The 25,835-nt window shown below is 44.3% G+C and overlaps 1 protein-coding gene, 1 long non-coding RNA gene and 1 pseudogene across 5 annotated transcripts; 2 read left to right on the forward strand and 1 right to left on the reverse strand.

Moving 5' to 3' along the window:
* Window positions 1–1,444: 1,444 nt before the first annotated feature.
* Window positions 1,445–12,192, forward strand: NOLC1 (nucleolar and coiled-body phosphoprotein 1). Of its 2 annotated transcripts, none has more exons than XM_032608248.1 (13): window positions 1,445–1,661; window positions 3,845–3,900; window positions 4,015–4,154; window positions 4,251–4,381; window positions 4,797–4,959; window positions 6,529–6,659; window positions 6,789–6,933; window positions 7,248–7,376; window positions 7,646–7,756; window positions 7,849–8,487; window positions 8,671–8,777; window positions 8,952–9,044; window positions 9,219–12,192. In XM_032608248.1, the coding sequence occupies exons 1-13, from the start codon at window positions 1,542–1,544 to the stop codon at window positions 9,375–9,377; spliced, it is 2,124 nt and encodes a 707-aa protein (XP_032464139.1). In that variant the 5' UTR covers window positions 1,445–1,541; the 3' UTR covers window positions 9,378–12,192. The 2 variants fall into 2 exon arrangements, with proteins under 2 accessions (XP_032464139.1, XP_032464138.1); XM_032608247.1 differs by having other exon boundaries at window positions 1,449–1,661; window positions 4,794–4,959.
* Window positions 4,991–6,516, reverse strand: LOC116741545 (annotated as a pseudogene).
* Window positions 12,193–12,220: 28 nt separating the features above from the next.
* On the forward strand, window positions 12,221–25,452 carry LOC116741546. 3 transcript variants are annotated; one of them, XR_004346199.1, is made up of 4 exons: window positions 14,650–15,045; window positions 17,261–17,363; window positions 22,213–22,345; window positions 25,415–25,452. It is a non-coding gene; the product is annotated as an uncharacterized LOC116741546 (long non-coding RNA). The 3 variants fall into 3 exon arrangements; XR_004346198.1 differs by lacking the exons at window positions 14,650–15,045; window positions 25,415–25,452 and adding an exon at window positions 12,221–12,995 and having other exon boundaries at window positions 22,213–24,908; XR_004346197.1 differs by lacking the exon at window positions 25,415–25,452 and having other exon boundaries at window positions 22,213–24,908.
* The last annotated feature ends 383 nt before the right edge of the window (window positions 25,453–25,835 follow it).

Raw genomic sequence — 25,835 nt, forward strand, 5'->3', positions numbered from 1 at the left:
TGGTAGTGCCAGACAAGTCACTTTTCCTCTCTGAACACAACAGGGACATGCTTACCTCCATTTAATTCCTAGGACCCCTCTTTGGTCAGGTGTAGAATCCTGACCACTTGAAACTGCTCCTCAAGAGTGTTGTAAGTGAAATCAGTCATCTAGGAGTGCCTCTCAAACTTTAAAAGAGCAGTTGAATCATCTGGAGATCTTTTAAAAATGCAGATTCTGACTTCTGGGGTGGGGCCTGAGATTCTGCATTTCCAGCAAAGGTGGTGCTACTGGTCCAGGAAGGAATTTTAATATCAAGGACCCAGAGGACGCTCACACTGTTGCAAATAATGGTTTTTGAAACCGAGACTTGTGTGTATGTGGACCATAATAGCTTGAGCACAATGCTTGGCATTCAGCAGGTTCTCAGATGTTTAAAGAATGCATGCAGGTGGATAGACCTTTGGGGAAGAGGGAGTTGTAGGAATTATATACCAAGGACAGGGGAATGCCTGAGAAAGGCAAAGGAGAGGTGTGTCCCTTGAGAAAGTGGATCCTTACCTCCCTGAGGGGCATGAATGGGAAATAGTCAAGGGGTAGTGCATAGGACTGAAGGGATTGCTGTTTGCTAATATGAACTGACATAAGATAGAACTTGGAATTAACTTGGCAGGCCTGAGCATTGATTGATAAATTTCAGTACTCATGACAAAAGGAGAGGCAGTTGAGGGGTTTTCTAGTTCTTCCACAGGGAGGGTTCATAGTGTGGGCTGTCCCCAGGAGGTAGAAGTGTTATTTTCAGGATTATAGGTTTGAAGAGATTGCTGCTGTCACTCAGGTTTGGTGCACAACCCCTTTTTCCCTTCATGGAGCTGACCTAAGGCTGTGTTATGTAAGAGGAAAGGGTTGTCTCATGGGCAAGTCATGATTGAGGTAGGGGCAGTTTTGAAGGTCAGCGCCTCACCACTACCACAGATAATCTGAAGCGTCCTCTGTAATAGAGATGGGAATGCAGAGGTTGGGGTGGTATCTTGAGAAAGGGCCTCCCAGGGTGTTGGAAGCAGTGAAGATGAAGAGTGGGAGTCCACGGGCAGCACGAATAGGGTAGGTTGGGAGATCATGTGACCAAGTTTAGAGGAATTCAAGGTCAGCTCGGGCCCCCCGGCCCACTCATTACTCTGGCATCCAGATGCCAGGGGCGCGGGTAACCGCAGCACTGAGGAAAGGTGGCTCCATCAAAAAGTCAGGGCGCGGGAAATCCGAAGTTTTCCCGCCGCGGCTGAGGGCGTGGCCCCTGACGTCAGGGTTCCGCCTTCACAAAGCAGACCGGCGGGCTCCACCCTTACCAAGATGGCGACACTCGCGGGACCGGAAAGCGTTAGTAGATTTCGCGTTTACCCTGTCTCCGAGGTGTGGGCGGGGCTGCTCTACGGAGTGCGCCGGCCCCTTCCGCCGCGCCCTGCGCGGCGCGATGTCGTCACGCGGGTCCGCCCCTACCCCTCCTTTTCCGGGTTCCTGAGTCGCGTGCGTCGGCAACGGTAGTGACGCGTATTGCCGAGAGGATGGCGGACGCCGGCTTGCGCCGCGTGGTTCCCAGCGACCTGTATCCCCTCGTGCTCGGCTTTCTGCGCGATAACCAGCTCTCGGACGTGGCCAACAAGTTCGCCAAGGCAACAGGCGCTGTGAGTCCCGGGCATGATTCATGGGCTGGGGTGGGATGACCACAGGGCTCCGGGCCCTGACATGCTTAGGTTTGCAGGTAGGGAGGTCTGTGGGGTTCGCCAGCCCAGTGTCTGCCAGGCCTTTGTGCCGAGCACTCGGCGGTGGCCGGAAAGCCTGGAGTCTCGGCGTCTCTTCCACGATGTCTGACTATATGGCGCTGAGCTTTGTTGCTTTTTTTCTGGTGAGTGGGGCGGCCGTGGCCGCGTGGGAACCTCGTGGCCTAGGTCACGTGGCTGGCGGAGTGCGGCGAGGCGGCAGCGTCGTGCCCCACCGGAGGCATTGGAGGCTCCTGGTTCTTTCTTTAGGCTTTATGTTGGCTGATGCCGAGCGTGACTTGACCTTAACTCTCAATCGAATTTACCCGGGACTCAAAAGATAAGTAAAATTGCTTTAGAAATAATGAAGCCTGGGATTTTTGTTATTAAAGAAGAAAATGAACGAGTAGAGGCAGGGTTCTGCTTTTCGTTTTACTGAAGCAGGATTGAGCATCATAGTTCTCTCTACAAAGCAGGCATAGCTGTTGGCTTGAATCTTTGATGTATGGTATCAGACAAGTTTAGGTTTGGGAACAGCCTCTGCCATTTTTGAAATGTATAATCCAGGCAGCTTGCTTAACGTCCCTGAATCCGTTTCTACTTCTATGGAGATGTCATCATCCACTTTATAGCATTTTTGTGAGTAACATGATATGTACATATACAAAGTGGCAGTACCGATGCCTGGTGCTCAGGAAGCATCAGTGAGTGAAAGCTGTTATCTTACGTTAGGATGTTCCAAAAAACAAGTAAAAGGAAGATGACCAGGAATGTGAAAGGTTTGGAATCTACATCTCAAGGAAAGACATGACTGCATGAGAAAACACCTTGAGGGTAGAGTGGAGTGGTACGGTAGTCCTTAGCGGTCTTAGTCTTTGACTAAGAAGGTAGGCTTGTTCTTTGTGGTAGAATCAGGCTATGCAAGTTGAGAGTCAGATCAGCCTCAGAAAGGGCTGCCTTAAGCTGGGGCAGCCTGCCATGTGATCTGATACAGCTGCTTTCATATTGGAACTGTTTTGACTGTTAGGGAGGCTGCAGAGAGTGGGCTGGATGGAATTGGGCCTTTCAGAATCAGAAATCTTTTTTATGTGACAAAAACTAATCTCTGTGGAGGGTTTACTAAGGGCAAGATGCTATTTCCAGATGCTAAGCCCCTTATATGCATTATTTCTTATCTTCTCGACAAGTTAATAAGATGTGTAGTGTCATCTATCTTATAGGGAAGGAAACAGTCTCAGAAAGATTAAATGATTTATTTTTCTTTTAATTTTTATTCATTTATTTATTTTTGGCTGCATTGGGTCTTCGTTGCGGTGCGCAGGCTTCTCATTGTGGTGGCTTCTCTTGTGGAGCACGGGCTCTAGGTGCACGGGCTTCAGTAGTTGTGGTAGCATGCAGGCTCAGTAGTTGTGGCTTGAGGGCTCTAGAGCACAGGTTCAGTAGTTGTGGCACATGGGTTTAGTTGCTCCGCGGCATGTGGGATCTTCCTGGACCAGGGCTCGAACTCATGTCCCATGCATTGGCAGGTGGATTCTTAACCACTGCGCCACCAGGGAAGTCCCAGATTAAGTGATTTGCTCGGGGTCACACATTAATAATTGGCAGAGGTGAGTTTCACATCTACTCATCTAACTTTGGGCCAGTATTTTTGTATATACTGTAACGCCTTGCCATTTTTTTGGATACCAACTTATAATCTATATCAGTGTAATAGCTGAATGCAATTACGTACTGAATATGTAACGTAGATTTTTACTAGTCTTCTCTTGGAGGATGGTTTCCAGTGATTTGGAATTATAAACCACGTTGCCGCAGTCGTCCTCCTGTGTAGATGTTTGTTTCATGGGTAAGGATAAATTCTTAGCTAGTACACTGCTAGAGTAAAGGAAATGTATGTTTTTAAAGGCTTTGATAAATAGGATTGACAGGTGGGGGAATAGATAGACGGTGCCAGAGACTACAGGGATAGCCCAAGTTTTTGATGCCAAAAACTGGGAAATACGTAAATAGAATATTTTTCTCCTAATTTGTGCAAGTAGGAGAAGTCTTACAGAGATGTAACATTTATATCAAATTAAAACTTTCTTACTCTGCTTTTTCTCTTACAGACCCAGCAGGATGCTAACGCCTCTTCCCTCTTGGACATCTATAGTTTCTGGCTCAAGTAAGTCTCCTCTGTGCTAGTGTGGCTGTTTTCTCCCCCCAAGTAGGCTGGACTGTGTTCTTTGGTTTGGGAAGGTCCTGATTCCCCAGGAGTTAGCCTAATCTACCCCAACAGGTCCACCAAGGCCCCAAAGCGGAAGTTACAGGCAAATGGACCAGTGACTAAGAAGGCTAAGAAGAAGACTTCATCCAGTGACAGCAGTGAGGACAGCAGTGAGGAGGAAGAAGCCCAAGGGCCTCCCGCTAAGAAAGCTGGTAAGACCCAGCAGGGAGTTATGGTTCCAGGAAAAGGATTTGGAGCCTGTCTGTGCTAAATTTCTGGTTCTTACTGGGACCTGTACTTTTGTTCAGCTGTACCTGCCAAGCGGGCCAGTCTGCTTCAGCATCCTGGAAAGGCTGCAGTCAAGGCATCAGAGAGCAGCAGCAGCAGTGAAGAATCCAGTGATGATGAGGAGGAGGACAAAAAGAAAAAGCCTGTCCAGGTTTGCAACTTTGAGAAGGAAAGGGATTGCTAAGGGATTGGAAAGAAGAAACTAAAATCTTGGTTTTTAGCTTGATGGTGTTAGGTATACAACAGGTGATTACATGGTTTTTCAGGGAGGTTGTAGAAGTATGAGGTTTGGGAAGGATTATGTGAGGTTGAAGTTGAGCCCTGAATCTAGAGGAAATTCAACCCGTTCTGCTTCCCTGGCAGTATTGGGTTTCTCTGGGATACTGTCAGGGACTCCAAGAGTAAGAGAATATGTTTTATGGACAGGTACAGGGAACTCTAGACAGGGAATGGCAGCGACAAGGCCTAAAAAAGGGGGCACCTAGGAAGCTTTTCTACCTTAGGATGTCCTTTGGGTGCCCTGAAGCTCTTGCTGATTCTCCTGGTTGTGTGTTTTCTCACAGAAGGGAGTTAAGCCCCAAGCCAAGATAGTCAAAGCTCCTCCTAAGAAGGCCAAGAGCTCTGATTCTGATTCTGACTCAAGCTCAGAAGATGAGGTGCCAAAGAACCAGAAACCAAAGACAACACCCGTGGCAGCTAAAGCTCAGGCTAAAGCCCTAGCCAAACCAGGTATTGTTTATGTTCCTAGGAGGCTGGACTGGGGACCAGGTTGCCCTGGGGACTGAAGTGAAAATTCCTTAATTCAGCACAGGAGTGAAATGGCACTGGTTGTTGAACTAGAGGTATTGACTGGTGTCGTTTTTTTTTAAAAAAGAAACATTTTTCTAGTAAGTAAAAAGTTTTATTGTTAGGGACTAGTAACTACAGAAATAGTCTGCAGTGAGGAAAACATGTTTTAAAGACTTCAGAGGGCATATTCAAATAATTTGCATCATATCATTTTTTGGAAGACAGGTTTATTCCTGAAATTGGGCAAGAAATTCATCCTTTGATGTAGTAAACCACAGCATTCTCCTTCATGCTTCCTCCAGAGGCAAGAGAATTGACAGACTCCTAAGTTCCGTGCTAATAGGAAGGAGGTTTTTATGGCTTTTTAATGTCTCGATACTCCTTTTTTGTTGTTGTTCATTAGTTTTTGTCTTTTATTAACCAGTATACGATTACTTATCTTTTGGTTTCTTGAAACAATAGATCAGACAACATTTGCCACAATAGTGTCTGTCAAAGTGGCTGGCCTTGGAAACTCCAGCACCGCATTCATCTGAAGGGCACTCCTGACGCAGGCGACTGATTTTGCCATTTTCATCCACCTTACAGTATTTCAGGACAGCCAGCTTAGCCTTCTTTCTCTTATGCTTGTTCTTCTTGGGAGCGGTGTAAGACTTCTTCCTTTTCTTAGCACCACCACGAAGTCTCCACACAGATGAAGAATGGACTCTTTTTTTTTAAAAATTTATTTAGTTTATTTTTCATTGAGTTGGGTCTCCGTTGCTGCGTACGGGCTTTCTCTAGTTGCAGCGAGCGGGGGCTACTCTTCGTTGTGGTGTGCGGTCTTCTCATTGCAGTGGCTTCTCTGGTTGCAGAGCATGGGCTCTAGGTGAGCGGGCCCATAGTTGTGGCACACGGGCTTAGTTGCTCTGCAGCATATGGGATCTTCCCGGACCAGAGCTCGAACCCGTGTCCCCTGCATTGGCAGGCAGATTCTTTTTTTTTTTTTTTTTTTTTTTTTAATGCATTACGCGGGCCTCTCACTGTTGTGGCCTCTCCCGTTGCGGAGGACAGGCTCCGGACGCGCAGGCTCAGCGGCCATGGCTCACGGGCCCAGCCGCTCCGCGGCATGTGGGATCTTCCCAGACCGGGGCACGAACCCGTGTCCCCTGCATCGGCAGGCAGACTCTCAACCACTGCGCCACCAGGGAAGCCCGGCAGGCAGATTCTTAATCAATGTGCCACCAGGGAAGCCTGTGGACTCCTTTTGAATGTTGTAGTCAGACAAAGTATGGCCATCCTCCAGTTGCTTGGCAGCAAAGATCAGTCTTTGCTAGTCAGGAGGGATTCCTTCTTTATCTTGGATCTTGGCCTTTACAATTTTTATTGTATCTGAAGGTTCAACCTTGAGAGTGATGGTCTTCCCTGTCAGGGTCTTCCTGAAAATCTGCATCGTGGCGGCGGCACCACTGCCCATGGTGGATCCGAAAGCTGTCTTTGTACTCGCTTACATTATTTCTTTTTTCATAGGTATACCAACTCGTCCAACACCTAAAGTAGTCAATGGCAAAGCAGCTGGTAGTAACAGCAGCAGCAGCAGTAGCAGCAGCAGCAGTGATGATGACTCAGAGGAGGGGAAGGCAGCAGCCGTATCTAAGAAGGTATGGGCCTTAATTTCTAGCAGGAGAGAAGGAACTGGGGACGTTGGTAATTGGGGGGTCTCCATTGCATGGCAGGATTGGTTGGGTCAGTATTTTCCTGTGGTAATTGATTTTCTCTGTGTGATGCAGACTGTACCTAAAAAGCAAGCTGTGGCCAAGGCCCCAGTGAAAGCAGCTGCCACTCCTGCCCAAAAGAGTTCCAGCAGTGAGGACTCCTCCAGTGAGGAGGAAGAGGAGGAAGAGCAGAAGAAAAAACCCATGAAGAAAAAACCAGGTGACTGGACACGGGGAGTCAAGCTGGACGTCTGACCAGGGCCCAATGGCAGGAGGACCTCTGCAGTCACCACGTGGACCTTGGCATGTGTCAGCCAGCTTCTCCCAGAGAAAGGAGAAAGCCACGTTGCCTTTTATAACCTAGACTCAGAAATGGCATGCCATCATCTCTGCCGTAGTCTATTTGTTAGAAATGAGTCACTAATCCTAGCCCACCCTCAAGGGATAGGGAATTAAGCTCCATTTCTAGAAGGAAGCAGTATCAAAGAATTTGTGTATATATTTTAAAACTACCACACTGTCCCTTTTAAACAGGTCCCTATAGTTCAGTTCCCCCGCCTTCTGTTCCCCCACCCAAGAAGTCCCTGGGAATTCAGGCTCCCAAGAAAGCTGCAGAGAAGGAGCAGCCTGTGGAGAGCAGTGAGGACAGCAGCGACGAGTCTGGTGAGTCATCACCTGTGGTGAGTGGGTCTGGGGAGTGTATGAGGAGTAGGGAGGGAAATGGTTCTGTCCCTTCTGCTTTTTTTTTTTTGGCTGCGCCGCGCCGCTTTTGGGATCTCAGTTCCCTCACCAGGGATTGAACCCGGGCCACAGCGCTGAAAGCCTAGAATCCTGACCACTAGGCCACCAGGGAACTCCCTGCATCCTTCTTTTCGTTGCCCCTGGTTGGATTGGGACTCTGGACCCAGCCTAATGCCATAGGTTCTCTCCAGATTCAAGTTCTGAGGAAGAAAAGAGACCCCCAGCTAAGGCAGTCATCTCCAAAGCAACTACTAAACCAGCTCCAGCAAAGAAGGCAGGAGAGAGCTCTTCAGACAGCTCAGGTAAGGCATAGGAGGCCCTCAGGGCAGTGGGAGCTCCAAGGGCTCCCCTCAGTCTGATTTGGGGAGATATTCACTCCATTCTCTCTGTCTAGACTCCGACAGTTCTGATGAAGCTCCTGCTAAGCCAGCCAGTACCACCAAGAATTCCTCAGGTAAGCCAGCTGCCACTCCCAAGCAGTCTGTGGTTAAACCAGCTACAACTCCCAAGCAGCCTGCAGCCACTGGCCAGAAGCCGCTGACCAGAAAGGCTGATAGCTCCTCCAGCGAGGAGGAGAGCAGTGCTAGTGAGGAGGAGAAGACGAAGAAGACTGTAGCCACCCCTAAGTCCAAGGTGATGGCCAAACCAGCTCCGTCTTTGCCTGCCAGGCAGGCCTCTCAGGGTGGTGGGGACAGCAGCTCTGATTCAGACAGCTCCAGCAGCGAGGAAGACGAGGACGAGAAGACGCCTAAACCCCCAGCCAAAAAGAAGCCACAGAAGGCAGGGGGAACTGTAGCCCCTTCCAAACCAGCCTCTGTGAAGAAAGCAAAGGCCGAGAGCAGCAACACTTCTTCCTCTGAGGACTCCAGTGAGCAGGAGGAAGAGAAGCCCAAGGCCAAGGGCACTCCAAGACCACAAACCGCCAAGGCCAATGGCACCTCTGCACTGACTGCCCAGAATGGAAAAGCAGATAAGGACAGCAATGAGGAGGAGCGGGGCAAGAAAAAGGCAGCAGTGGCAGTTGCTAAGCCAGGTCTGTATCCAAAGAACCTGCCTCCTGGGTTTGTCCCCCAGATCAGGATGGGCTCTACTCTTGGGGGTGGGATAGGGAGCCGAGGCCCATGACTGGCTTCCAGTTAGTTGGAGGCCCTCAGTGTGGGACCCTGGGACGAGGGACAGGAAACTGGTCTCCTGAGTCTGGCCTTTTGTTTTGTAGGTTCAGGAAAGAAGCGGAAGCAGAATGAGGCTGCTAAGGAGGCAGAGACGCCTCCAGCCAAGAAGATAAAGCCCCAGACCCCCAACACGTTTCCTAAAAGGAAGAAAGTAAGTTGCCTTATTTTCCTCTCAGGAGCCAGCGTTTAGAGTAGAAAGAAAAATTGCAAAGCACCTTGACAGCCCTTTGCCTGGCCTGGCATACGTGCTGTGGGTGTAGCTCAGGAGGGCCTTCCTGACCACTAGGCCACTCCATCCTGAATTTCCTGCTTCATTCTTCTTCAGGGAGAACGAAGGGGATCCTCCCCATTCCGAAGGATCAGGGAGGAGGAGATTGAGGTGGATGCTCGAGTGGCAGACAATTCCTTTGACGCCAAGGTGAGGAGAGAGAGGGTCTTCACCATTCTTGAGGGGGTGGGGTGAGAGAGGGTAGCTTTTGGTTCTGGTTGGTAGGAGGTTCTCTGGGTTCGGGTTGCCTGGAGCAGGGAGAAGAAACTGACAGGGCCCTGGCGTTGTCCTTCTGTGTGCTAACCACCTGTCTCTACTTACCAGCGGGGTGCAACCGGAGACTGGGGGGAGCGAGCCAATCAAGTTCTGAAGTTCACCAAAGGCAAATCCTTCCGGCATGAGAAAACCAAGAAGAAGCGGGGCAGTTACCGGGGAGGCTCCATCTCTGTCCAAGTCAATTCTGTTAAGTTTGACAGCGAGTGACCGTGGACCATCTGTAGCACAGCAGGGGTGATGATCTGAGACCACTCACTTTCCCCAGTGGACCTGGGAACCCTCAGCTCTATCGGGGGAGGGTCTCAGTGAGGAGAGCAGTTTAGATTAGGTCTGAAGGCTTTGCGTCGTAACATCCTCTAAGGTCCTTTTCTGTGTTTGTGGTTTTGTACAGACTTGTTTTTGAGTGTTGGGTAGCAAGGACAAGGTAAGGGGAGTGTTCTTTTTTAAGAAAAATTGTTTTAGTTGTCATTCTCCCTGTTTTGTGGAAGTTCTCATACTGAGAAATTTGTATATTTTACATTAGATCATTTCTTAATGATTTTTGTTGTGGTTTTCAGAGGTGGGTTCACAGATTAAAATCTCAGCTATCTTCCAAGATGTGGTAAAGGTCACATTATGAATTTTTATAATTGGAGAATTCTGTCTATGGGAGTGCTTGTGTCCACATTTCATCCTTCCTACCCCTCAGGGCCCTGGTGAGGGGTGGCTAAGACTGGTTAATGTATGTATCTGTGAAGCATGAACTATGTACCTCATTCGTGGGGTCTAGGACTGAAGTTTTCAGCCAGCATGGACTTACCTACTTTGGTGGATAAAATTTACTGTTTTGTTTCAGGCAAAATTCTGGTGTGGTGTGAATGCCATGGGGTCAGTCTGAATATTTCGTTTACTATAATTTTATTATTACATAATGTTTGTGATATGTGTGTTTTAATTTGAAAGCATAAACTTTTTTATTGTTCAAAGACAATTTTTGATTGGCTTGACCTTTAAGAGTGTCGAATACTAAATTGAGGGCTACATCTTATTTTTTTACATTTTAGAGAACAAAATAGCGTTAATTTAATCTGAAAAGCACATATCACTTGGTATTTCTGTCTTGGTAGCAGTGGTGACACAAAATTAGTTTCTTGGTTTCATTAACTCCTACATGGTTGGGAATCACTTATCAAGAAAGTGAAAGAAGAAAACCTATAATTAAAAACCTTAATCCTCAGTAGGAATTAGGTTACATTATTCAAGTGAATTTATAGGTAACCTGTAAATGGAGGATGAGAAGAATCATTACAAAGCATTTTATCTGGTAATACTTGAGTTAGACTGGTGTTGGGAGAGCATCCTAACAGGATTATTGTGTCTTGTAGTTGGTGCACGGGAGCAACTGATGTGCTCCCTTCAGAACCTTGACTCTCAGTAGCAGTGGAGGTAACAGTAAAAAACAGTGAGCAGAGATATGACTCTTAGGCCAAGCAGGCTGATCATAAAGCTGTAGGAGATGACTGTTGGCAGTGCTCAGCCAGAGTAAGATAGGGAGGAAAGTCAACGAGTTCTCCAAGTTCTCTGGGGCTGGTCCCTGTGTTGGGAAAGTATGCCCTAGCTTTATGGATGAGTTGTAACTTAAGGTTAGCTTCCCCTTGTTTGGATTCCACAGATAGCCTGGTTTTCTGTGTCACTGTCTCTAGGAAGAAAATGTGCTCTTCACGCTGGCATATGTGTTCAGTCTGCATGGTAAAAGTTCTACATCTTACTAAAAAGTAATAAGCTGGCTGGTTTATAATGTATCTTGGGAGTTTTATTAATGTGAGTTCAAAGTTCTCCCACCTCCACTCAAAACAGAACAACTTGGTTGCTAGTTGGAGGGCTGGGGCCCAGACTTGTGGGTTCAGTGTGGAGCCTTCTTGACTATTCCTTATCTCATGATACCTTGTCTCATGGTGCCTTGTCCAGGCAATAGACCAGCCTGTGCGTAGTCTAACTTGGGGATTGGCAAAATGGCCCATGGGCCAGATCCCGTCCATGGCTTGTTTTTGTGTTGCTCAGGAGCTAAGAATGGTTTTACATTTTTTAAAGAGTTTTAAAAAAAAAAGTGACAGACTTTATGTGACCACAAAGGATATAATGTTTACTATCTGGCGTTTTACAGTTTGCAAAACCCTGGCCTAAATCAGTGATTTCACAACACTGGCTGAAAATTAGAATTATCTGGGGATCTTTTAAAAACACTGATACCCAGGGACCCATCTGCTGGTCGGTTGAGTCAGATCCTGGTGCTCTCTGGTGGATTCTGGGAGTTAAGATTTTTTAAAGCTCCTAGGTGATTCTAAAGAGCAACCAGAGCTGAAAACCACTAATCTAAGAGCATTTGAAAAGAAATGAGTTGGTAGTTTTTCTTTCCTCCCCTTATGCTTTCATTTTCAAATGTACTTGTTAAATCTAACAGTATAAAGTAAAAATTAAATTTCCGTTTTATCCCCATTTTCTGGGACTTGATTCTTTTGTCTCTTTCCAGAGAGTTTCACTGTGTGTACTACTACATGCATCCTCTCCCCTTTCTCCTCACACATATGGAGTAGCTTGCTATATGCAGGGTTTCATAACTTTGGAGCTCATTTTTAATGACCCCATTGTATGGAAGTAGCATAAATTATTTTAAGTAGTACCTTATTGGTAGCTGTTCAGGTTGTTTAAGTGTTTTGTTATAGTGCCATATAGTGCCATATAGTGAATAGTGCCATAGTGGATATTTTATATGTGAGACTGAGTATTTGTGTGGGTATTTTTATAGGAAATAGTCTAAGAGTGATTGTTGGGTCAGAGGATGTGTACATTTAACGTTTGTTCATCATTGCTCTCCAAAACCATTGTACCAACTTGTAGTTCCAACAACACTTTATGAAAGTACCTCTTTGCTTGCCCTCTTGCCAACACTTAAACAAGTTTATCTTTGCCACTTGGGTAAATGAAAATGCTCAGTTTTTTAAAATTGTGGTGAAAAAACACATTAAAGTTGCCATCTTAACCACTTTTAAGTGTATAGTTCATTAGTGTTAGTACTGACATTGTTGTGCAACAGATTGCTATGATTTTGACTACTTTAGATATTTCATATGAGTGGAATCAGACTGCATTTGTCCTTCTGTGACTGGCTTATTTCACTTAGCATAATGCCCTCAAGGTTTACTCATGTTGTAACATGTGGCAGGATCTCCTTTTTCAAGGCTGTGTGATATTCCATTGTATGTATATACCACATTTAATTTATCCATTTCATTGTTTAGTTTCAGGGACCTGAATTCCTACCTATGCTGATGGGTTCTGGCAGTGTTGCTGAAATCCACACGTTAAGTGAATCACACACATGATGGCTCATGCCCATCTGCAGTGTACCTCATATGGACACAAAGCAGGAGACTTTCCAATATCCTTTTGTGGCTTTATGTTTCACAGGTTATATCCTCACTACCACCCAACCCTGTTAGGTGGATATTAACTAGATCATGGTGTCTCAACCTTAGTATTTGGGGGCTCTGAAATACTAAGAGTGTTTGAATGCCTTCTATGTACCAGCCATAGAACTCCCTGAGAGCTCAGTGTCTAAAAGGGGAAGTCAGAGATGGGAACAGTTCTGTACACCATGCTGAGTCATGTCACCAAGGGCCAGAGTAGCACCCCCAAGGGGACAGCAACAAAAGACTGACCTTGGCCCAGGATTCTGAGGAGAGTAGCAGCTGCCAGGGGGGAAGAAGGCACATACCATGAAAGGAAGAGGAAATGTTCCCAGTGGGAGAAGAGAGCCTTTAGGATGGATCAGGTGGAGGATGTGTGGTAAGTAGGGGCAGGATAATACTGTCTGAGGATTCAGTAGCAATGGCCTTTTGTACCCAAGTGAGGCGTTTATACTTTATTTTGTTCTCCTGAGTGTGTTAGGGGATTGCTAGTCTAATGCAGTGCTCCTGGCACTAAATACAGCTGCAGGGAAAGCAAAGCCCCTACTGACAACTGAGTTCTCATCCCCTGCCTCATGCAAAGCTGGCTTAAGCTGTCTGCAATTACTGAAGAGGCCGGTAGGTGGGGCCCTTGCACACTGCAGGGAGCTGGACTCTAGTTGAAGCTTGGCATTGTGTTACCCCACTTAACATTCAACAAATTCGGAGCACCTGCTATGAGCCTTTGGATACAGAGATGAATAAGACATAGGTTCTCGTTTGAGGACCCTTGGTTCTGGAGAGTGGAGAGGAGAGTCTATCATCTATGAGAGGTTATCTGTTACCTGAAAACCAGCAACAGGCAACATGGCTCATAGAGGAACCCTGATGTTCATGTGGAACTCCCATCTTTCCCCTCAGGTCCAACAGGGCACTGGAGCTCCCATAAGGGGGGCCAGCCACAGGTCCCACTGCTTATGGAAACTGCAGACCTGTGTCCTTCCTATGCCTGGGAGCTCAGAGGCCCTGGTGCTCTCTCCTCTGTCTCCCCTCCTCTCACAGCAGGATTGAGGAGAACATATGCCAGGCTTCCATCTTCTAAGTGTATTGGAGGGTAGGTAGGGTACAGAGTATTTCAATAAATTAGCCTATCAGACACAGAGATTCATCCATTCAGTAAATATGAGTGCTTACTATATACCAGGCACATAATTTGTGAGAGATGTTAACAAAATCATGAATGAACAAAAAACCAGACACAGTCCCAGCAACCAAAGTACCCAGTCTAATGAGGGGCAAAGATATTAATCCACACAAATAAATGTATAAATATAAACTTCAGTACAATAAGGGCAAGGTACAAAGAGCTGTGAGCACATGTGACAGGGGAAAATAGCCCATATAGTGGTGAGACTTCCTCACGGACTGGGTAGCCATGTAATTTATCATCTAAACTGGGATGCTTTTTTTTTTTAAAGATTTTTTTTTTTTTGATGTGGACCATTTTTAAAGTCTTTACTGAGTTTGTTACAATATTGCTTCTGTTTTATGTTTTGGTTTTATGGCCTCGAGGCATGTGGGATCTTAGCTCCCTGATCAGGGATCGAACCTGCACCCCCTGCATTGGAAGGCAAAGTCTTAACCACTGGACAGCCAGGGAAGTCCCTAAACTGGGATGTTTTTGAGAATGAAGGGAGAGAGATTGATAATTAGGCTGAGAGGAACAGGTGTGGATTGAGACTTTCCCAGGCAAGTCAGGACATAGGGTCACTATGGTAATAGATGTCTTCACTGAGGAAGTGATGTTTCAGCCCAGACTTGAAGGTGAGAGTTAATTAGGTGAAGGTGTTGATGTTACTGACTTGGGTCCTTGGACTCTTTAATCAATAGAAGTTGATAAGAGACCATACGAGGTATTCAGGCAAGGCTTTATTGGGACTCACGCTGTAGCACAAAGGAGGGAAAACAAGTAACGGGTTCCCTTGCTCGCTCTCCGAGGAGGGTGGGCTTGTTCCTTAAGCGGTGTGAGGGTGGGGGCGGATGGGTGGGTTAGGCTGAAGGAGTGGCTTAGGTGGTCTGCCCACCCGCTTGGCGGTGCTGGGATCATGCAGAGTACCCTGCTTTTGCTCCTGGCTCCTCAGAAGTGGCAGTTGGTTTGTCGTCTTTTAGTATCTTATTGTTCATAGTCCCTTATAGTTTCTTGGTATTCTGTTGCTTGTCTAGGTGCAAGCATTCCAGTAAAGGGTCCCAGGTCCCAGCCTGTCTCAGTGGTGCAAGATGAGCAGGGCTGTGTGTTTTTTTCAGTGAGAAGACACAGCATGTGCAAAGGCCTTTTGGTGAGAGGGAACATGATGGAGACCCCAGAAGGGGTCTATGCAGCTGAAAGGCAGAGGATGAAACTGCTATTTTCAGCAACATGGGTGGACCTAGAGATGATCATACTAGGCGAAGTAAGTCAGAAAGAAAAATACCATATGATATCGCTTATATGTGGAATCTAAAACACAACATGAACATATCTATGAAACAGAAACAGACTCACAGACATAGAGAACAGACTTGTTGCCAAGGGGGAGAGCGGGTAGGGGAGGGAAGGATTGGGAGCTTGGGATTAGCAGATGCAAACTAGTATATACATGATGGATAAACAACAACTTTGTACTGTATAGCACAGGGAACTATATTCAATAGCCTGTGATAAACCAGAATGAAAAAGAATAAATATAACTGAGTCAGCCTGCTGTACAGCATAAATTAAACCTAGCATTGTAAATCAACTATTCTTCAATTTTAAAAAATGTTGGGGGCTTCCCTCGTGGCACAGTGGTTGAGAGTCCGCCTGCCAATGTAGGGGACACGGGTTCGTGCCCCGGTCCGGGAGGATCCCACATGCCTCAGAGCAGCTGGACCCGTGAGCCGTGGCCGCTGAGCCTGCACGCCTGGAGTCTGTGCTTCGCAACGGGAGAGGCCACAACGGTGAGAGACCCGCGTATCGCAAAAAAAATAAAATAAATAAATATTGGGACTATAAAAGTACTGGCTAATATGTCAAGATGCTTAAGAAGATCAAATTGGCGAGTAGGTCTCTATTGCCACGAGATTGACACTTTCCTAGCACTTGATGATTTGCTTCACTCAAGGATAAGAAATTGATGGCCTTTTCTTGTTTGGGGATTTAAAAACTATAGTCAAATGCTGTACCAGAACATAAAAAAACACTCTTCCAATTATTCGTTTTTCATCTCCCAAACTGAAATATTCAACCTTAGAATTTAGGATATGCTCATCAACATACTAAGGAACTCAAAGTAGTCTTTCCTTTTTTAAAAAAAAAAATTTATTTATTTATTTATCTTTGGCTGTGTTGGGTCTTCGTTGCTGTGCACTGGCTTTCTCTAGTTGCGGCAAGCGAAGGCTGCTCTTCATTGCGGTGTGCAGACTTCTCATTGCAGAGGCTTCTCGTTGCGGAGCATGGGCTCTAGGTGTGCCGGCTTCCGTAGTTGTGGCACACGGGCTCAGTAGTTGTGGCTCGCAGACTCTGGAGCATAGGCTCAGTAGTTATGGCGCATGGGCTTAGTTGCTCCACAGCATGTGGGATCTTCCCAGACCAGGGCTTGAACCCGTGTCTCCATCATTGGCAGGAGGTTTCTTAACCACTGCGCCACTAGGGAAGTCCCAAAGTAGTCTTTCATCGTTGATAAATTAGTCTATAATTTCTGAGCCTAATTTAACCAGAGAGAATCATCTGACAGCCACTCAACACTTGCTGTCTTTCCAGATGCCTTATTCTTGTGAGTTAGAATTCTTGTGATTAGGAAGAAATAAAGTGCTTAAAAAAGAACCTAACTTAAACTGGAACTCAAATTCTGTTTTTAAGCTATATCTCAACTTGATGAACAAGTACAAAGCACATAACTCCTCACTAACATGATGCAATTAATAACATTCTTAAATTTTAAACTGTGTCTTGGGAGTTCCCTAGTTGCCTAGTGGTTAGAATTCTGGGTTTTCACTGCCATGGCCCAGGTTCAGTCCCTGGTCGGGGAAATGAGATCCCGCAAGCTGTGCAAAGCATCTTATTTTTACTACTGTAAACTGTGACATATATTTTAAGTGAAATTAAAATGTATTCGTTAATATTTAAGAAAAGTGAAAAGGTATAAAGAATAATTTATTGAAAAATTGCATACCCGTCTCTCAGCCTAATAAGCAGAATGTTGCCAGCACAGTTAAATTCCCTCTGTGTATGTATGTTAAGGCTGACTGTTAAGCCAGTATTAACATTAATAAGTACCAATTGTTAAAATATTGAAATATATTAATACTGGTTGGGAAATAGTTGCTGGCCTGTACCCTCTGAATATCTCCTCTCATTTCCAAATCCTTGACCTCTTTCTAAGACACACACACCACCTCCCTTGAACTGTCCCATAATCCAACAAATAAAGGGTTAATGCCTGGCACAGAGGGGCCTTTTATATATATATATATATATATATATATATATATATATATATATATATCCCTAAGGAATATATAGTCTTGTTTTTAAACTTTATATAAATTGTACCACACTGTATCTATTCTCCTATGACTTGCTTATTTCTCTGATGTGTTGTAGTTCACTGTATACTTCCATTTCTTTACTAATTCACTTATTAACAGGCATTCAAGTTGTGATGCTGCTGTGAACACTCTTGTATCTATTGGTGTACATGTGCAAGAGTTCCCTGAATTTAAACCTAGAAGGGAAAGTGCTGGCCATAGGGTAAGTGCATCTTCAATCTTCCATGTAATGCCAATTTTCCAAAGGTATTTACTAATTTACATTCCCATCAGCAGCTCAAGAGAGTTCCTTTTGTTCCATAGTCTCTCCAGCACTAGGTAAGTCACGTCAAATCAAAATTTTCTCCAGTCTTCTGGGTGTGGGATGATATCTTATTGTGGTTTTAATTTGAATTTCCCTGACTACTAATGAGGTTGAACACCTTTTCATATATTTAGTGACTGTTTGGAGTTCCTTTTCTGAAGGTGTCTACTTAAGTCGTCCATCCATTTTTCTGTTGGGTTTTCTGTTTTTCTCTTATTGGTTTGTGGGAGTTTTTTATATATTTTGGATGCAGTTCCTTTGTTGGTTTTATGCTGTATAGATATTTTCTTCAGTTCTGTCTTGCCTTACTTTCTTTATTGTATCTTTTTTTTTTCTTTCTTTCTTTCTTTTTTTTTTTTTGATGAAAGAGAGCTTACTTTTTATTTAGTCAGATATGCCAGATATCTTGCGTTTGTCTCTCCATATACACTATCCACCTTTCTCCACTGGCTCTTTGCCTAGGGAGGTTGACCTCTAGGAATTGCATCATTGGGCTCTCTGCTTTTTGGCTCCTGATTGGTTTTGTCCAATGGGGTGCCCCTGCAGGAAATCAGAAGAAGGTGGAGAACGAGAGTAGGTATTTATTTTTCCTAGCCCCAAACTGCTGTGTTCTCAAATCAAAAGTCACTGCTCCTCTCAAGACAGTCTCCTCGGGACTTCCCTGGCAGTCCAGTGGTTAGTGGTAAGACTCCGTGCTCCCACTGCAGGGAGCACAGGTTCAATCCCTGGTTGGGGTAAGTTCCCACATGCCATGCAGCACGGCCAAAAAAAAAAAAAAACAGTCACCTATATAAACTTTCCCTTGGGGATTCTGAACCCGCTCCTTACTCTCATTGCTTTTGCCCAAGTGATGGTAACATCCTTATAGATTGTTTCAGACCACTTTATTTTATTTTATTTTTTAATAAATCTATTTATTTATTTTTGGCTGTGTTGGGTCTTTGTTGCAGTGCGCGGGCCCCCTCAAGTTGCGGCGAGCGGGGGCCACTATGCATTGTGGTGCGCCGGCCTCTCATTGCAGTGGCTTCTCCCGTTGCGGAGCACTGGCTCCAGGCGCACGGGCCTCAGCAGCTGTGGTGCACCGGTTTAGTTGCTCCACGGCATGTGGGATCCTCCTGGGCCAGGGATCGAACCCGTGTCCCCTGCACTGGCAGGCAGACTCTCTAACCACTGTGCCACCAGGGAAGTCCTTCTCAGACCATTTTTTTTTTTTTTTTTTTTTTTTTTTTTGCGGTACGCGGGCCTCTCACTGCTGTGGCCTCTCCCGCTGCAGAGCACAGGATCCGGACGCGCAGGCTCAGTGGCCATGGCTCACGGGCCCAGCCGCTCCGCGGCATGTGGGATCTTCCCGGACCGGGGCACGAACCCGTGTCCCCTGCATCGGCAGGCGGACTCCCAACCACTGTGCCACCAGGGAAGCCCTCAGACCATTTTAATTTGAGTGTGTCATCTGTTTCCTATTGGATTTCTGACTCATATAACATTTATTAATATTTCCTTTCAAAATCAGTACTTTCGTGTGTTAATAAAATTTTCCTTATCCCGAGATAATAAAGATATTCTATATTATATTCTAAAGGCTTTATTATTTGTTTGCCTTGTTTAGGTCTATAGTTGACCTGATATTGATTTTTCAATCCTTCTTTATAGAGATTGTTTCATGGCCCAGCAAATGGTCTCTCTTGGTGACTCTTCCACATGCTTTTGAAAAGAATATGTATTTTGCTGTTGCTGGTGGAATGTTCTATAAATGTCAGCTAGGGCAAATTGATTGATAGTGTTGCTCAAATCTTCTACATCTTTGTTGATTTTTCTATTTGTTCAATTACTGAGAGAGGAAAATTGAAACAACTATGATGGTGGACTTGTCTATTTTTCCTTTATGTTCTGTTAGCTTTTTCTTCATGTATTTTGAAGCTATGTTATTGGGTGCCTACACATTTAAGATGGTTATTTCTTTGTTTTTCTTTCACATCTTTATTGGAGTGTAATTGGTTTACAATGTTATGTTAGTTTCTGCTGTACAACAAAGTGAATCAGCTATATGTATACATATATCTCCATGTTCCCTCCCTCTTACGTCTCCCTCCCACCCTCCCTATCCCACCCCTCTAGGTCATAACAAAGCATCGAGTTGATCTCATTCTGTATAACAGACTCTGGCTCCATCCACCTCACTACAAATAACTCGATTTCATTCCTTTTTATGGCTGAGTAATATGCCATTTTATATATATGCCACATCTTCTTTATCCATTCATAAGATGGTTATTTTTTTTAACATCTTTATTGGGGTATAATTGCTTTACAATGTTGTGTTAGTTTCTGCTGTATAACAAAGTGAATCAGCTATATGCATACGCATATCCCCATATCCCCTCCCTCTTGTGTCTCCCTCCCACCCTCCCTATCCCACCCCTCTAGGTGGTTGCAAAGCACCGAGCAGATCTCCCCGTGCTATGCAGCTGCTTCCCACTAGCTAGCTATTTTACATTTGGTAGTGTATATATGTCAGTGTTACTCTCTCACTTCGTCCCACTTTACCCTTCCCCCTCCCCATGTCCTCAAGTCAGTTCTCTAAGTCTGTGTCTTTATTCCTGTCCTGTCCCTAGGTTCATCAGAACCATTTTTTAAATTAGATTCCATGTACATGTGTTAGCATACGGTATTTGTTTTTCTCTTTCTGACTTACTTCACTCTGTATGATAGACTGTAGGTCCATCCACCTCACTACAAATAACTCAGTGTACATAGAGCTTTTTAAAGGGTCCTGTGATGTTGGTAGGCACTGAAACATGAGGTATGCAGAGGCCTAGGAGTCATGTAAGGCGAGAACTGGAACCTGGCCCATATTTAGAATTCAAATGTGAGCTGCCAGATAGCCTGAGGGTTTCTGAAAAAGTCAGAATCACTGGAAACCTTGAAAGATAAATTGTCTGCTGGAATCTGCTGGAGTGGGCTGGACAGTAGAGCAGAACTGGATTTTGTTCAGGACAGTGGTCCTAGTCTGTATACAGGATGTCCACAAAGTCTGGAAACATAGATGATAGTATTTATTATTTTCCAGTGGAAGAATTCCTGATGGTATAATGTCTCTTTGCTGGTGTTTCTAGACTTCATGGACTTGTGGTGGTCAGGAAACCTGACCACTTTCTGACAGCCTCTCAGAGAGCCTGTGTGTTCTGGTGAAGGGGGGATCTGTAGTGTCAAGGAACATGCTGAGTCTTTTTTTTTTTTTAATAAATTTATTTATTTATGTACTTTTGGCTGCATTGGGTCTTCGTTGCTGCGCACAGGCTTTCTCTAGTTGCGGCGAGCGGGGGCTACTCTTTGTTGCAGTGTGTGGGCTTCTCATCGCGGTGGCTTCTCTTGTTGCAGAGCACGGGCTCTAGGCCCACGGGATTCAGTAGTTGTGGCACACGGGCTCTAGAGCGCAGGCTCAGTAGTTGTGGCTCATGCGCTTTGTTGTTCCACGACACGTGGGATCTTCCCGGACCAGGGTTCGAACCCGTGTCCCTTGCATTGGCAGGTGGATTCTTCCCTGCACCACCAGGGAAGTCCAGAAGCTTTTAGTTTGATGAAGTTTAATCTATTTTTAGTTTGGTTGCTTATGCTTTTGGTGTCATATCTAAAAAGCTTTTACCTAACCCTTGGTCTCAAAGATTTACTCCTTTTTTTTTAAGAGTTTTATGCTTTTAGCTTTTCCATTTAGGCCTATGATCCATTTTGAGTTAATTTTCTGTGTGTATGTAAGTAAGGGGTCCAATTTCATTCTTTGCATGTCGATGTCCAGATGTCCGAGCACTATTTGTTGAAAAGACTATTCTTTTCCCATTGAATTGTCTTTGGGCTCTTGTCTGAAATCAGTTGCCCATAAATATAAGGGTTTATGTCTGGCTGTCAGTTCTACTTCATTAATCTATGTCTACCCTTATGCCAGTACTACACTGTCTTGATTACTGTAACTTTACAATAAGTTTTGAAATTGGAAAGCAATATAGCATTTTAGGGAGGGGACTAACAACATCAGTTTATATTTTTAAGAGACTGTGTTGTGGGGTTCTTCAAAAAATTAAACATAGAATTACCATATGACCCAGAAAATTCACTCTTATATATAAAACCCCAAATAATTGAAAATAGGAACTCAAACAAATACTTGTATGATAATGTTCATTGCGGCATTATTCGCAATAGCCAAAAGGTAGAAACAACCAAAGTGTGCATCAATGATGAATGGACAAACAAAATGTGGTATATGCATACAATGAAATATTAATCAGCCATACAAAGGAATGAAGTTCTGATACATACTACCACATGGATGAACCTTGTGAAGATTATGCTATGTGAAAGGAGCCAGATATAAATAGATAAATATTGTATGATTCCATTTATATTAAATATCTAGGATAGGCCAGTTCACAGAGTTGGAAAGTAGATTGCAGGTTATCAGGAGCATGAAGTGCAAGTAATAGAAAATCATTGCTTAATGGATAGAGTTTCTGTTTGGGGTTATGAAAAAGTTTTGGAAATAGTGGTGATGGTTGCAGAACATTGTAAATATAACTAATGCCACTGAATTGTACACTTAAAAACGGTTAAAATGGCAAATTTTGTGATGTATATATATTTCACCACAATTTTTTTAAAAAAGACTGCTTTGGCAGCTGTGAAGAAATCAGACTATAGGTTAAGATTACTGCAAGAATCCAGGTTAAAGATGATGTTCTGTTTACCTTTCCAGGTCCACTCTATCATTCTCTACCCTGCTCTGTGCTCCAGGAAGCCAACCTGTGTTGACTGTTTAACCAGCTGCTAGACCCTCTGATTTCTGATTAAACTTGGCCAGTGTGGAGCACTGCCAATGTGGAGGACTGGTAAGAGATCAGAGGGTGAGGGGAGAATGAGATCAGGGTACTCTCCTGGTTCCCCATCTGCAGGGTTGCTGTGGGCACCTATATCCCTTGATGAAAGGCCACAGTTCCTGCCAGGCAGCCCTCTCCACAAAGCTCTCTCTGTCTCTGTATTCTAGTAACGGCACCCCTCCCTCATTCCTTCTAGGCCTATAGTGGCCACCACTAATGCACTTGTATTTCCCTATACCAGTTTATTAGTTTAATAGTTCCTTTATTAAACTTTCCTAGAATTCCCTGGCAGTCCAGTGGTTAGGAATCTGCACTTCCACTGCAGGGGTCATGGGTTTGATCCCTGGTCGGGGAACTAAGATCCCACAAGCTGCACGGCATAGCCAAAAAAAAAAATAAGAAAGAAAAAGAAATGGGGTTACTGTAAAGAGCTCATGGAAATTTGAGCAGTTTAACCTTTAAGAAAAAAAAGGTTAATTTTAGCAATTTGAGTTGCTATCAGTTTCCTGCCTTCCTGATCAGGGTGGGTGTAGTAGAGAGAGCAATGGATATATTTGGAGGTAGAGCCCTGCGGTTTTGATGGATTGGATGGTGTGACAGACATGGATCCTGGCTCTTAGAAAAGTTCTCATAAATTGGAGGAGAAAGGACATACAGTCTAGAAAAAAACACAGGTGCATACTAACTAACTGTAGTCCAGCTATAGCCTCAAGTTGCAAAATGGTTGGAGCCAGCTACTCAATGCACTAATCCATCTATCCCCTTATCTTCTTGCCTTGGGGACAGAATTGACTCTTCTCCAAGTCCTCAGATATGCAGGAGAGAAATTAGAGGGAATTGGTTGGTTTCCACAGAGGAATCAGTAAAGTGGGGGTCTCCCAAGGAAGCAGTGGAAATAGAGATTCCTGGAAACGATTCCAGGAAAAGGTCTAGTCAATTGGGTGAAGTGTCAAAAACCAGACACTGGCTTGAAATAGCTCAGCTTCCCAACCAGATGGTCTGGAGATAAAGGAGGACAACAGATTGTGGAGATATTCAGGGAGATATTCTCAGGGATCATGAAGAAAAACCCTGTTATACCCAGTAGCTGTCCTGTGCCTATTCCATCCTGAAGCCATATACAGGATAAAATGGGGGCGATTACTCCATCACAGACCCTACCTCACTTATACCCCCCAGTTTTCCCCCCACTTTCTCTCTTTTCCCTAAATGCCGCTCTGCTACCCTGGCTCTTCCAAATGCTGAAAGGTACACATCAAACTTACATCCCTGCTAGATTGCAGAGCATCTGAGATCAAGGTGTTATTTACATACTTCAGGTTTTCCTGAGTCAGACTGGACACTCCTGCCTGGAGCAGTTCCCTTTGACTCAACATAGAGAACTCTGATTGGGGTGTAACTTCCACGACATGATCCTTAGGTCTTCGGCCCCTGGACGTGTCCTCTGGGGCCTGCTAGATGTATCAGCCCAACCTCTCAGACCAGGGCCTCTTGAGTGGCCAGTACTGTAAACTTTCTTTTTTTTTCACACTTACTTTACTCCCACGAGAAGCACTGTGCTTCATCTTACTCCCTTCTATGCTGTAAGGATCCAGACATCCTTTAGACATTTATCAATACGTCTTCCAGCTAGCTGTATGAACTTAGAGACATTACTTAACTTCTGTATGTCTCAAGTTGTTATTAAGTTCTTAACAATTCCTGGCACATGACACAACTCAGTAAGTGTTGTTGTTGTTTTTGTTGTTATTATTATATTATTATTAACATAGCAGTATGTTCATATAACTGGTACAACCCACTTTACCAAATTTGACTGCTAAAAATGGTCACATTTCTCTCTTTTTAAAATTCTGACTCTGAATTCAGTTTATTTTTATAACTGTTTTATTTTACTTTAGTTGTTTATTTCTTACCTAGATATTATGTGCACCCAGAAAAAATTCCAAAAAAGTAAAAAGGCCCACCACTTATCCCAACCACCCAGTTCCCCTCCCCACAGACAGCCCTTATACCAATTCTTTCGTTAAACTTCAAGGATATTCTATGCAATTACAGTCACAGACTCGGCCATTTTTTCCTTGTACAAATACTAGCCATAACAATGTATTTTGGAGAGCTTTTCAAATCAGTTCTTACTGAGTTGCCTAATTCTTCCTTTTTTTTTAAAAAAAAGATTTCCCTCCTATTTTTAGATTGGGGGGAATTCTGGGGAGTAGTTTCCCCCCAATTTAGAAATTTGGTATAATTTTCATAAAATAAGATTCATCCATTTTAACTGTACAGTTTAATAAGTTTGGCAATTCTATATAGTCATGTAACCATCACCACAATTAAGATATAAAATGTTTCCATCACCCTAAAAAGTCCCCTCTTTCTCCGTTGTAATCAATCTCCTCACCTAAAATCTAGCTCTGTGAAACCACTGATGTGCTTTTTGCTACTCTAGTTTTGCTTTCTCTAGAATTTCATTTTTATGGCATTGTACAATATGCAGTGTTTTTTGTTTTGTTTTGTGTTTTTTTTGCGGTACACGGGCCTCTCACTGTTGTGGCCTCTCCCGTTGCGGAGCACAGGCTCTGGACGCACAGGTTCAGTGGCATGGCTCACGGGCCTAGCCGCTCCGCAGCATGTGGGCTCTTCCCGGACCAGGGCACGAACCCGTGTCCCCTGCATTGGCAGGCGGACTCTCAACCACTGCGCCACCAGGGAAGCCCTCTTCTCTAGTTTTAAACAAGCATTTTATATAATTCCATTTTCTCTCCTCTCTTAGCATATTAATTATACTTAAAAAATATTTAGTGGTTTCCCTAGAGTTTGAAATATATATTTACAACAAATCTAAGTTCATTTTCAAATACACTATACCACTTCATGAATAGTGCAGGTATCTTATAAAAGTATTATAAATCCCTCTTTCCTGTCCCTTATAACATTGTTGTCATTCATTTCACTTATCTATAAGCTATAATCTCCCAATACATTGTGCTATTATTTGAACAATTAACTAATAGATCAATAAAATGAAAGATTTTATCTTCATTTATACCTTCTCTAATGCTCTTCTTTTTTGTTACATAGGTGCAAGTTTCTGACCTATATCATTTTTCTTCTCTCTGAAGAACATTTTATGTTTCTTGTAAGACAGGTCTACTGGCAACACATTCCCTCAGTTTTTGTCTGGGAAAGTCTTTATTTCTCCTTCACTTCTAAAGATAATTTTGCTGGATACAGAATTCTAGATTGACAGTTTTTTGGCAGTGCTGTGTGGCTTGTGGGATCTTAGTTCCCCGACAAGGGGTCTAACCTGGGCCCAGCAGTGAAAGCGCTGAGTCCTAACCACTGAACCGTCAGGGAATTCCTGATGGGTTTTTTCTTTTAGCACTTAAAATAGTTCACTCTACGCACCTCTTGCTTGCATGGTTTCTGAAGAGTTCAACATATTTCTTATCTTTTTCCTGTATGTGTAAGGTCTCCGTGCACCCCACTGTGGCTTCTTTCA

This window comes from Phocoena sinus, chromosome 16, assembly GCF_008692025.1.
Source record: "Phocoena sinus isolate mPhoSin1 chromosome 16, mPhoSin1.pri, whole genome shotgun sequence".
NCBI lineage: Eukaryota > Metazoa > Chordata > Mammalia > Artiodactyla > Phocoenidae > Phocoena > Phocoena sinus.